The 14,294-nt window shown below is 35.8% G+C and overlaps 1 protein-coding gene across 1 annotated transcript; it reads left to right on the top strand.

Annotated features, from left to right (window-relative positions):
* Nucleotides 1-11,935: 11,935 nt before the first annotated feature.
* LOC112905820 (DNA polymerase-like) lies at nucleotides 11,936-13,772 on the top strand. Its single transcript, XM_025978982.1, has one exon. The coding sequence runs from the start codon at nucleotides 12,172-12,174 to the stop codon at nucleotides 13,588-13,590; it is 1,419 nt and encodes a 472-aa protein (XP_025834767.1). The 5' UTR covers nucleotides 11,936-12,171; the 3' UTR covers nucleotides 13,591-13,772.
* The last annotated feature ends 522 nt before the right edge of the window (nucleotides 13,773-14,294 follow it).

Here is a 14,294-nt window from a genome sequence, read left to right as displayed (position 1 = left end):
TTATTATACTGCGCCAGGACTCGCTTTCAATAGTATACTAAAACTTATGGGGGTTAAATTAGAATTACTATCTGATATTGATATGATAATGTTACTCGAACTAGGGATACGTGAGGGTGTCCTGCAGGCGTGTAATAGATATGGAAAAGCAAATAATAAGTACATGGGAAGTAGTTTTAATGCAAATGAACCTATACTATATTTAATTTATTTTGATGTAAATAATCTCTACGGTCACGCGATGTCGTTTCCTTTACCAGAAAGTAAATTTGAATGGGTTGATGATGTCTATTGTAATTAGTGACATACCCCACGACGCTAAGTATGGTTACATGTCTGAAATTGACCTTAATTATTCAGTTAAACTTCATAAAAAACATCGAGATTTACCATTACTTCTGGAACATTTAATTCCATCAGCTTCCAATTCAAAATAGCATAAATTAATGACCCCACTTTATGATAAGAAAAACTATATTATTCAATATAGAACAAACAAGACAGCTCAAAACCCCAACGCCCAACGTCAAAACACGACTGAAGTTCACTTCAGTCCCTGAAGAAGGTAACCTTGTTACCGAAAAGTGCTTCGGACAACTACAGTGACGTGTTTTGGCGTTGAGGTTTTGAGCTATTTTGTTTGTTCTACAAGAACCGCCAAAATTTTTCGAATCTTCATATATTATTCATTATAGGAATTTAAAACAGGTATTAAATTTAGGTATTGAAATTGAAAAGGTTCGTCGTATATTAAAATTTAAATAATCACCTTGGATAGAAAAATATGTCGATGTGAATATAAGTTTACGGCAGGCGAGCAGAAACAATTTTGAAAAAAAAAATCTACAAACTTATAAATAACGCTGTATTTGGTAAAACAACGGAAAATATAGGGATGTTAAATTGGTAACGAAATTAATATATTTCACAACCAAATTTCCATAGTTGTACGATATTCAATGAAAATATGGTACTTATTGAAATGAAAAGGCTAAATATTACATTTAGCAAGTCAATATACATAGGATTCTGCATACTTGACATTTCAAAAATCGTACTGTACGACTTTCATTATAATTATATTCAAAACAAATTGTGCGAGAGGAACAAATTACATTATGACACAGACTAGCTAATATACTAGTTCTTTGTTGACGATATTTATTAACATATAAAAAATGATACACATAAATTTGATACATCAGACTATCCACTGAATAAAAAATGAAGAAATCTTAGGTCTTGTTAAAGATAAACTTTGTGGTAAGATATTTTTTGAATTCATCGTTTTGCGATCGAAAATGTAACCATAAAATTGCATAATGATTATGATAAGGTAGAAAATGATGTGGAAGTTAGGTAAAAGTCCAAAGGTGTTACAAGGGTAGCATTTCGAAAAATTACATTTGAAGACTATTTTAAATGCTTATGCCACAATAGAACAGTAGAATATAGTCAAACTTTAATTTTGTCGAAGAAACATAAAGTTTATACCGTACGACAAAAAAAGTAACACTTACTCCACACGATGACAAACGAATGGAAAGTGTATTTACACAGATACGTATCCGTAAGGTTACAAAGATAGCATTTAATAAACGAATAATAGTAGTATAGATAGTACCTATTTCACTTTTTGTAAACAATTTAGATTATATTCTAGCCTAATAATATATCAACGAAAGTTATTGTGAATTGAGAACTGGGATGATGTACTATGAATTATGAATAATAGAAATGGTATATGCATTAAACGAATATTTGTGTGTGTCATTTACTACTTTAAAATAAAAAGCTATATAGGTATATGTGACTTTTTAAATTTAAATTTATTAAGTTCTTCATTAAAGAAAAAGAGCAGAGATAAAGGCATTCTGTGTGTATTCTAAATAAACCTATAATGGTTAGAAAAACGGTTTTAGCAGAGGGGATATCAGGATATCATAGCTTTTAGTTTCGTACAGTATTGAACGGATATCATTTACCAGGCATCGAACGACGAGCGGAGGGCAAGTTCGTGGCTTATTAGGCTGCGTTATGTTGGTCGGTCAATCGTCGTATTCGGTTCGAATAACAACTATTGACAGTTCGAACTGTACATACTTAGAATTTTCATAAGACCAGACAGCGTAGCAGCACGGCTGTAGCATTGTCCGTCATTACCGACCAATATTATTATCCACCTACAGTGTGGAACAACTATTATGTTTCATTTAAATAATTCCATTTTTTTAAATAGTTAAAGCGACTAATACAACAACATGACGACTATTAAATAAGCTTCTCATGTATATGCGATACGACGGGACTTGAACCTTGACGAAATTCTTGTACAAACTGGGTGGATCGGCTTGCGAGTTTCGATGATTTAGGGAGCCGGACCATAGGTTCAACCATAATGGAGGGGTTCTTAAAGATAAACCAGATTAAGACAAGTCCCTGAAAGAGGGCAGCAGCTCTTTCAGTACTCAGGGTGGCAGAGATCACGAGGATTGCTGTGACACCCTGATGCACAATACTGCGATGTGGAAGGCAACGGGAAATCACCACATTATGATCCCGAGTACAACGTACAAATTATAAATTAAATGATGGCGTCCTCTGGAGTAAAGCACTCCGGACGTAAACTAGTCCCCCATTCGGATGTCCGGGCGGGAATTACCTCGGGGGATGTCATCAATAAGTGCAATAGCGATAGGTGCAATGTTTCACGAGTCGGAGCGTGGAATGTTAGAACAATGAGGCAAGTAGGAAAATTAGACAATTTAAAAATAGAGATGGATAGATTAGAATTAGAAATAGTAGGTATTAGTGAAATCCGTTGGCCCGAAGCTGGAGACTTCTGGAGTGGGGACTTTAGAGTGATACATACAGGATCGGTAGAAAGTAATTCGGGGGCAGGAATTGTAATGCGTAGGAAAATAGGGCAGAGTGTAGAAAGTTATTTATAAAAAATCGATAGGATAGTTATGGTTAAATTAAACTCAAAGCCGGTAAGAACGGTATTAGTGCAGGTCTACATGCCTACATCATCTTTCAGTGATGAAAACCTAGAAGCAGTTTATGCAGATATAGAAGAAGTGTTTAGAAGTTTAGTGAAAGGACGAAGACATAATAGTTTTAGGAGATTTCAACGCAGTAATAGATGAAGGTAAAGTGGGTGCAATAGCAGGTTCTTTTGGATTAGGCAATAGAAACGATAGGGGAGATAGGCTGATAGAATTTTGCGATAAACATAACTTAACCGTCGCGAATACTTTATTCAATCATCACGTTAGGAGGCGCTATACGTGGAAGATGCCAGGTGATTTAGGGAGATTTCAGTTAGATTACATACTTGTTAGCCAAAGATTTAAAAATAAAGTGAAGGACTGTAGGGGTTATCCAGGAGCAGATATAGACAGCGATCATAACTTAGTAGTTATGAAGACCAATCTTAAATTGAAAGTTCTGAAAAAGAGGGAAGGTAGGAGACGTCTCGGCTTAGAAAAGCTAAAATGTAACGAAACGCGTGATAGGCTAGGTAAAAGGACAGACATTTTGTTAACTTAATTCTAATATACATTGCAATAAACATAAATCATATAAAGCATAAGAGTACAATCATAAAGTTAGAACAACATAGGGGCATAATAACAGACGGAAATAATATTGATTAATTATTTATCAAGTACTTTTTTCACTACGTAAGGGCCTCTGAATTTTGGAATAAGTTTTTTATTGACGCCGGGGGTTACATCTACATTCTTTATTACTATACAATCACCAGTTCTATATTTAGTTGGGGATTTATGTCGTCTATTAAAATATTTACTATTATATTCACTAGTTTTCTGTATTTTGTCAAAAGCCTTTTCTCTAATTAAATTCAAATTTCGATTAGTTTCTTGTTGATTTTCTAAAAGTTGTCTTAAACTGTCACTAATATTACCTGATTGATTAATACCGAATAAAAGTCTTGACGGGGTATCACCAATTGAACGATTAAGAGTGTTATTTAATGGGAATTCAACATCTGGTAACGATTTATTCCATGTTTTCGGACTACACGTTAATTTTGATAAAATCTGTGTTAAGTCTCTATTATATCTCTCTATCTGACCGTTCGCTTGAGGAGTTGCGGTTGCTATTGCTACATGTTGAATTCCTTCATCCTTTAAAAATTCTTTGAACTTTTGTGACGTAAATGCAGATCCTCTGTCGGACACTATTTTTTGGGGTTTAGTATATACCTTAAAATATTCTTTTAAATGTTTAATCACTTCATCTGCATTTGTCGAGACAGTCGGATATAATTTTACGAATTTGGTAAATGAATCTACTATTTCACAAATATACTTCTGTCTATTTTGACTATTTTCTAATGGTCCGTAATGGTCAATGTGAATTCAATGAAATGGACGCGAACCATGTTATTAACTACGACGGAACTACGGTTTTATCTACAACTTCACAATATTATGCTCTCTTGCATAGAGAAGCTATTGAAATTTATAAACATCCGATTAATTTCAACAGAAAAGATGAAGGGCTTCGTTTGAATAAAGTATGGTACCCAGTCCTAAAGAAAACTACGCAGAAAGCGTCGAATACACTAACAAGCCATTCGAGTACACCGACCGTTCATGGNTCGCTTTTTTATTATCCTTTTGGCTCTGACAAATACGTTTCCAGTTAATCCAAATAAGTTTAAATATTTTTGTTGGAAGACAGCCGTCGTTTCTATTGAACATTATCCGTAGTTTCCCCTACCAACAACAGTACACAAAACTTTATTTCATGGTCATGAAATAATAGAAAATTGTATAGTGCCTCTAGGGCTACTTTCAGAAGAAGCTCAAGAGTCTGGAAATAAAGATATTAAAATAGAGAGAAAATTATTCTAGAAAATTTATTGAATTGCACTTTATTATGATAGGTTCGTTCGACTTTTCCATTCATGTTGCTCTGCATAACGTTTTGGATGACCCTTTATTTGTAATGCAGTTTGAGTGGACCCGTGGACATCCTGTTGACGGGCTTCATATTCTTCTACAATCATTATGCGGAGAGCTTCCGGAGTAGGTAACGAGTCTCTGGATTCTATTCAACATCGGAAATTTTCGAATTTCTCGGGAAGACTATATAATAACATAATTGAGAGCAAGTCGTTTCCATTCTAACTCCCATTTCTTCTAGTCTAAAAATTTGTTAAGGTGCTCTTTTACGTCACCGTTTTCTTCCATTCTTTAAAGAGTTAACTGTTTTAACAATGTGGCTTTTCGTGCAGGTCCTTTCAATTGATAAAGTCAAACTTCTCTTGATGTATCACATCCTTTTATTTGTGTTAATTCGGATGGACTAATTAAGAGAATGATGTCAGATTTTGCTTTGCTATCTGCCAAATTCCAAACTTCAACTTCGGATTGATTATTTGTTGTTGCAAAAGGGTTTCTGCGTTATATTTCTCACATAACCCCCTTCGTCGTTTTTTATTAGTAATGCTTGAATTTGAAGATTCCATATATCATATTTCGCCCGGTTTAGTAATTCGATACGAGCAACGTGTGAATTCATCGCGTAACTTTTTATATAATCCCGGTAGCAGCGAAATAACACCTGTGTACTTCAACGGCGGTAGCAATCGATAATATCAAGCTAACTTAATGCGTGGGACTGGGAAAATCCAATAACGCTGAACTTGTACAATTTCTGAATATATTTCTACTACACGGAGGTAATAAATTAATACAAAAAAGAATAGTGCATTTTATTTTGATTATTCAGACATTTTTGCCTTAGAATCTAACAACGCTGAGGAAGAAGAGACGGAGGAGAAGGAGGAAGAAGTGAACGCGTACTTCGGTTTTTAAGCTATCAGAAATTATTATTATTCAATTTCCCCTTTCAACTTGAAGATATCGTCAAATTTGAACAATTGAACAATTTATCGATTAACGTCTTTACTTTATTAGATAAAAAAGAAATAGTACCGCTTTGTTTAAGTAAAACTGAATTTACACCAAAAATTAATTTACTGATGGTCTCAAGAGTAAATTGTGAAAATGAAAGTTCTGATGATAATGATGATAAGAAAACAGCAATAGCAGCAGCATTAGACATCGAATCAGACAGAGTATTTCATTTTGCGTACTGACCTCTCAAAGTTACTACATAAACAAACGAAGAAAAACCTGAGAAAGTGATTGTGCCAGCAATGTTTAAATCACATTAGTTCAAAGGACATTCTGGAAAGACATTCAATCGATTGCAGAAAATTAAATGAGATAAAAATTACTTTACCAAGTAAAAACATTTTTGAAAAGTATTTGAAATCCAAAAATTTAAAAAAAAAACAAACTGACACCGTTGGCAATTTATGCCAATTTAGAAAGTACACTATTTAAATATAATGAAAATGTAACTGATAAGCAAAACGCAAAAAGCTTACAAACATGAAGCGTTCAGTATTGTATATTATTTAAAGTGTTCTTACAACGATTCACTTTCCCAATTTAGAATGTACACCGGCGAAGACTGTATTAAATGGTTTATTAAGGAACTGGAGGAAATTGCTTTCAAATTGAAAGACATTTTCTCAAATATTGTTGCCCCGGTGAAACTCGTTAACAACAATATAAATTTATAACGACAAGAAATTGTCATGTTTGTTCGAAAAAATTTAAAAGTGACGATCTGAAGATCAAAGATCATTCACACCTGGACGGCAGTTTCCGTAGTGCAGCACACGCAAGGTGTAATTTAAATTACAAAGACAGTCACGTAGTGCCTGTAATTTTTCATAACCTGGTCGGCTACGATAGTCATTTTTTAATTAAAGCTCTGTAAGTAGAGTTCAAGGGTAACATTTCTCTATTACCTGTTGTAGTAGCAAGAATATAAATTTCTTAATTTTAACTTTCTCAGAAACATCTTGAATGGTTAAAAATTTTGTACATTAGTGGTCGGGTACACAGACCCTTCAGCTAGAGGTATGCGTACCACTAATACTGCAAAATGAAGGTACATGAACATCAACATTCCTTTTGTATTATATAGCCTATTAAGTTCGATATTCACAGTCAGTACGATACCCTCGCTTTTGCTGTTCGCATGTGCCTTGTTGTGTTATTAAATAAAGCTATTAAAAGTCTTATTATTCTCTGTATTATCGCGCCAGTCAATCACCTCATATTTGGTGTTCCCGAAGTGATTAAGACAATTTTTTTGAGGGCAAACTGTGCGCGAAATCCAAGTATCGTCGTGAGTAAGTTGTTTCTGATTATTAGCTATTTTGTGTCGCCAAACTGATTAGTTAAAGAAACATGACTCTTTACGATCAACAAGCCTTTCCAAGCATCGATCGCGTAGCTGTGCGATTGCCTCCATTTCGGGCAAAAGACACGGAAATTTGGTTCCAAAAATAGAAGCGCATTTTTCTGTTTCTCATATAACATCCGACAAAACCAAGTACAACCAGGTTATTGGCAATTTACTATGCTACATAAAAGAAGTGCGGGACATAATAATTAATCCACCTGCAGTTGGTAAATATACAATTCGAGAACAACTTATTCGAAGATTGAGTTCGTCGCAAGAACAGAAGACTAAACGTCTGTCCGAGCACGAAGAAATAGGTGATCGCAAGTCAACGCAATTTTTACGCCCTCTTCGTAGTCTCGCGGGAGTTGTAGTACCAGATAGCATCCTTCGACCTTTATAGTTGTCGCGTCTAACTCAGGTAACTCAAGCTGACCACCCAAAGTGAAGCAACGTTGGACAAATTAGCCGTTGCAATTTTAGTCGCAGCAGCACCAACGCTGCACATTTGACAACTCCAGAACAATGCTCCTGTAGTTATTTTCGTGGATCGATTCTATTCCCTACTCACCGAAAGGATAAATGAAATGGCTAAGGTCCCGTGAGTAACTCTCAACGTAAATATGTTTCATGACATCCGCAAACACGTCCTCGTTGGCGAAATAATGGAAACCGTCAAACAAACAATAATAGGGGCGTATGTTGGTATCATGTGCGATTTGGAAACGGTGCAAGTATACAGCACCATGTAATATTTCGGGAAACGCGACGGGCAGTCACTGTTGGCGGCAAGCGACGCTAACCCCAAATCATGCCGCCTATCTGTAACGTATAGGAACTCAAAAGTGCCCTTTTTAATAGATACTGGTGAGGATTTGTGTGTTTATCCGCGTGTGCGGCTCCGCGATCCGCGAAAAAAGACAGACTATGAGTTGTATGCCGCCAACAATACAGTGATTGCAACATACGGATATACTACACTGTCATTAAACTTTGGTCTGCGTCGCAACTTCACGTGGTGTCTTATGGTCGCTGATGTGTCGAGACCATTAATTGGGGTTGATATTTAGCATCATTATGGACTGCTAGTAGATATATGAAACAATCGCCTAGTAGACAGCTTAACGTCACTTTCAACGCCTGGAAAATATTCGACGGACACCAACTACAGCAGTATCAAAATGATAAGTGAAAAGTTGCGCAATCATATGCTATTTGTGCAATTTCTAGACGTCATAAGACCAAGTGACAAATGTCTATTCCAGTTAAAAAATACCACTCAACATCATATTCAGACGACTCATGGACCTCCGATACATAGCAAGCCCCAAAGGCTTGCACTGGAAAAACTACAAGCGGAGAAGAATGAATTCGAAGCACTCATCAATGTAGGCATCGCTAGATCATCAAAGAGCAGCTGGTCGTCACCGCTTCACATAGTTCCCAAGAAGAGTGATGAAAGGAGGCCACGCGGTAATTACCCAGCTCTTAATGCAAGTACTATTCCCGACAGGTACCCTGAACCACATATTGAAGACTTCGCGCAGGAATTACACGGCAAAACTATTTTCTCAACCGTTGACTTGGTGCGAGCGTTTTACCACATACCGGTAACACCCGAAGACGTTTCAAAGGCTGCAATTACTACACCCTTCGGTCTTTCTGAGATGCTATACATGCCTTTCGGCCTACGGAACGCTGGTCAGAGTATGCAGAGATTTGTTGATGAAAAGTTTCGGGAGCTGAAATTTGTCATCAAATACATCGACGATTTCCTAATTGCCTCAACATCCGAGGAGGAACATGCACAACATCTTCAGCAGGTATTCCAACAGTTTAAAGAGCTAGACTCGTAATAAACCCTGCAAAATGCGTTTTTGGACAAGCGCGTGTCAAATTTCTGGGCTACGAATGTTAAGCGAAGGTATCCGCCTGGAAGATAAAGTTGAAGCTATAAAAAACTACCCGAAGCCAGAAACTGTTAAACAATTGCGACAATTTCTCGGAATGTTAAATTTCTGTTGCCGTTTTATTCCGAATTCAGCATGATCCCAGGCTCCACTTAACGAGTTACTACATGGAAACATCAAGGGTAAAACTCCAATTAAATGGTCACCAGAAGCTTTTTCTGCCTTCGAAAGACGCAAAAGCAGCAGTGCGGAAGAAACACTTTTGGCTCATCCACAACACAATGCTCCTTTGGCTCTAATTACCGATGATCTGACTTCGCAATTGGCGCCGTGTTGCAGCAGTAAATCGACAACGAATGGCAACCACTCGCATTTTTCTCGCGAAAACTCAGCACCGCAGAAAAAAAATACGCAGCATATGATCGCGAACTACTTGGCATATACACAGCGATTAAACATTTTCGGCACATGATCGAAGGAAAAGTCTTCACAATTGTTACCATCATATACTCATTACGTATGCGTTTCGACAAAAAATGGAAAAATGTTCACCACGCCAATCAAGACAGGTTGATTATATAGCACAAATTTCTACGGATATTCAACACATATGCGGAAAAAATAATATAGTGGCTGATGTTCTTTCGAGGATAAACGAAGTGTCTGCAGCAATTGACTTTAAGGCTTTATTCAAATCACAAGAAAATGACGAGGAATTAAAGTCATTCATAAATAACCCAAATATAGGACTTAAATTAAAACGTGTGCAATTACCTGGAACAAATTCTACTGTGTATTACGAATTAAAGCATCAACAAAATTAATCGATTAACTCAGATTGTAGAACATGGATCCTCAGCTGTATTTCCTGTCAGCGATCTAAAATATCAAGACATGTCTCATCAGGGTAGTTCATCTCGCCATCATCCCGTTTCGAACATATTCCCATAAACCTTGTAGGACCCTTACCATTTTCCCGAGGAGTTAGATACTGCATGACATGTGTTGATAGTTTTACTCGTTGGCCGGAAGCGTGGCCAATTGACAACATTGACGTCACCACAGCAGCGTGGACTCTTTTGGAAGGTTGGGTTGCGCGATTTGGAACGCTGCTAAGAATAACCACAGACCGAGGACGTCAGTTTGAGTCTTATCTCTTTAAGGAATTAAATTACTTATTAGGTACGACACACCTGAAAACAACTGCGTACCATCCAGCCGCCAACGGAATGGCCGAACGACTGCACAGGCATTTAAAAAACGATATAAAAGCTCATGAAACGCGATGGACCGAAGCGGATCCACAGCTAAAGAATACCGCCGAGTACGTTAACCAGTTACGACAATTCTTCGCTTATCTCAAACCGATGGACGGAACAAGTCATGGGAAACAACGCACATTTGTTTTCAAAGAACATCTCCAAGTGCGAAAAAGTCTTCGTTCGTAGTAACTTAACAAAATCATTGCAACAACCATACGAAGGACCATTTCAGGTAATAAGTCGAAGTTTCTGTTAAAGAAAAAAATATACCACGATTTCAATTGATCGCCTAAAGCCTGCTTATTTAATAGCAGATGATGATTGTTCAAACCAAGTCGACCCACCTGCAACTAGTAAAGAAACCGAAAAACCTAATGGAAATACAGCTCGTGGGAACACTCGATATAGCAAGAAACAATTTTAATGTGTATCAATCAAGCGTCTTCATTTGTGCTGACTTAGTTAGGTCGCGACACAGTGCGGTTACACACACAAATGTAAATTGCTGAAATGTTCTTTGCCATTTAAACTAATGTAAATAGTTTTGTATAAATAGCGTGTAACACCAGGCTCGCTATAATTGGATACTGCAACAGTATTAACACCTGAATACCGCAAGTGTATCAACCATCGGATGCATAGACACAGCAATGTGTTCAACATAGTTGCAGATCGGTTCTTCTCAGAACCACAACTTTTGTTAGTCGCATCTCTCATTACTACGACAGTGTGGCTACACCTGAAAAACCACTAGAAAACCGACCAAAGAGAAAAGTCAAATTTCCAGATTATTATGGTTCTCGAAACCATTATTAATTTACCTATATTGTCTCGATAAATGTAAATCATTTTTTATGTATTGCTTGTGTATGTTTATTTTTTTTTTCTTATTGTTTTAACTTTAAAACATTTACTATTCCTAAAAAATACTACCAGCGGGGTAATGTAGCAGCAAGTATATAAATTTCCCAATTTTAACTTTCTCAGAAACATCTTGAATGGTTGGAAATTTTGTACATTAGTGGTCGGGTACACAGACTCTTCAGGTCGGGGTATGTATATTGAGAAATGCAGGTGCGTGAACATTAACATTCCATTTATATTACCATATATAGCCTATTAAGATCGATATTCACAGTCAGTACGATACCCTCGCTTTTGTTGTTCGCATCTGCCTTGTTGTGTTATTAAATAACGTTATTAAAAGTCTTATTATTCTCTGAAATATCGCGCCAGACAATCCCCTCACCTGTAAACAAAGAAAAATATATTTCTTTTACGAAGTATGTGTAAAATACCACGATTAACCCCAGATTTCAAGAATTATTATAGATAAAGAACAAAAAATAATAACACGGAAATATTTTCCAAATGACGACAAATTGCTACAACGTAAAGGTATTTTTCCATATGAATACATGGACTGTTGGGAAAAATTACATAATACTAAGTTACCCCCTAAAGAATGTTTTTTCAGCACGATTAACGACTGTCACGTTTCTCACGAAGACTACGAACATGCTTGCTTAATTTGGGATACATTCAAAATTAATACTTTACAACAATACGCAGAAATATATTTAAAAACAGATGTTTTGCTTCTTGCTGACATTTTTGAAAATTTTCGATTGACTTGTTGGAACACGTACAAACTGGATAGTTTACATTATTATACTGCGCCAGGGCTCGCTTTCGATAGTATGCTAAAACTTACGGGGGTTGAATTAGAACTACTAACTGATATTGATATGATAATGTTCCTAGAACGAGGGATACGTGGGGGTGTCTCGCAGGCGTGTAATAGATATGGAAAAGCAAATAATAAGTACATGGGAAGTAGTTTTAATGCAAATGAACCTATATCATATTTAATGTATTTCGACGTAAATAATCTCTACGGTTATGCGATGTCGTTTCCTTTACCAGAAGGGAAATTTGAATGGGTTGATGATGTCTACTCTATTGTAATTAATGACATTCCCGACGATGGTGAGTACGGTTACATATTTGAAATCGACCTAATTTATCCAGTAAAACTACATAAAAAACATCGTGATTTACCATTACTTCCGGAACATTTAATTCCACCAGCTTCCAATTCAAAAATGCATAAATTAATGACCACACTTTACGATAAGAAAAACTACATTATTCATTATAGGAATTTAAAACAGGCGTTAAATTTAGGTATTGAAATTGAAAAGGTTCATCGTGTATTAAAATTTAAACAATCACCTTGGTTAAAAAAATATGTCGATTTGAATACAAGTTTACGACAGGCGAGCAGAAACGATTTTGAAAGAAATTTCTACAAACTTATGAATAACGCTGTATTTGGTAAGACAATGGAAAACGTACGAAAATATAAGGATGTTAAATTGGTAACAAAATGGTCCGGAAGATATGGTGCAAATTATTATATTTCACAACCAAATTTCCATAGTTGTACGATATTTGATGAAAATATGGTACTTATTGAAATGAAAAGGCTAAATGTTACATTTAACAAGCCAATATACATAGGATTCTGCATACTTGACATTTCAAAAACTATACTATACGACTTTCATTATAATTACATTCAAAACAAATTCTGTGAGAGGGCCAAATTACTTTATACTGACACAGACTCGCTAATATACCAGTTCTTTGTTGACGATATTTATCAACATATAAAACATGATATACATAAATTTGATACATCGGACTATCCACCGAATAATATTTATAATATACCTTTAAAAAATAAAAAAGTCTTAGGTCTTGTTAAAGATGAACTTTGTGGTAAGATATTTTCTGAATTCATCGCTTTGCGATCGAAAATGTACGCTATAAAATTGTATAATGGTAATGATAAGGAGAAAAGTGATGTAGAAGTTAGGAAAAAGTCTAAAGGTATTACAAGGGCAGCAATTAGAAAAATTACATTTGAAGATTATTTTAAATGCTTATTCCACAATAGAACAACAGAAGCTAGCCAAACTTTAATTTTGTCGAAGAAACATAAAGTTCATACCGTGCGACAGAAAAAAGTAGCACTTAGTCCACACGACGATAAAAGAATGGTAAACTATATTTACACAGATACGTATCCGTGGGGTTACAAAGATAGCATTTAATATACGAATAACAGTAGTATAGTTAGTACCTATTTCATTTTTTGTAAACAATTTAGATCATATTCTAGTCTAATAATATGTAAACGGAAGGTATTGTGAAATGTGATGTACTATATATTATAAATAATAAAAATATATGTATAAAACGAATATTTGTGTGTGTGTAATTTACTACTTTAAAATAAAAGGCTATATAGGTATATGTGACTTTTTAAGTTTAAATTTATTAACTTCCTGATTAAAGAAAAAGAACAGAGATAAAGGCATTCTGTGTGTATTCTAAATAAACCTATAATGGTTAGAAAAACGGTTGTAGCAGAGGAGATATCATAGCTTTTAGTGTCGTCGATGACAGACGAAGTACGATAATAATAATAATAATATGCGACCAGGAGACCGTTCGCTCTCATAAGTGTCGAGCAAGGCAACGTAGTAACCATGTACAGTACTGAACGGATATCATTTACCCGGTTTGGAACGACGAGCGGACGGCAAGTTCGTGGCTTAAATAGACTGCGAATAACAACCATTGATGGTTCGAACTGTGCATACCTAGAATTTTTGTAAGACCAGACAGCGTAGCAGCACAGCTGCAGCATCATCAGTCATCACCGACCAATATTATTACCTACTTACCTACGTACCTACCTACAGTGTGGAACGACTGTTACGTTTCATTTAAATAATTCCATTTTTTTTTTTTA

The sequence above is a fragment of the Agrilus planipennis genome, unplaced genomic scaffold (assembly GCF_000699045.2).
Source record: "Agrilus planipennis isolate EAB-ADULT unplaced genomic scaffold, Apla_2.0 scaffold446, whole genome shotgun sequence".
In the NCBI taxonomy this organism is placed as follows: domain Eukaryota; kingdom Metazoa; phylum Arthropoda; class Insecta; order Coleoptera; family Buprestidae; genus Agrilus; species Agrilus planipennis.
This window is presented reverse-complemented; position numbering and strand designations above follow the sequence as displayed.

Excerpts from the sequence above, each read along its gene's own strand:
- LOC112905820 (XM_025978982.1), top strand. The coding sequence starts at position 12,172 with ATGCTAAAACTTACGGGGGTTGAATTAGAACTACTAACTGATATTGAT.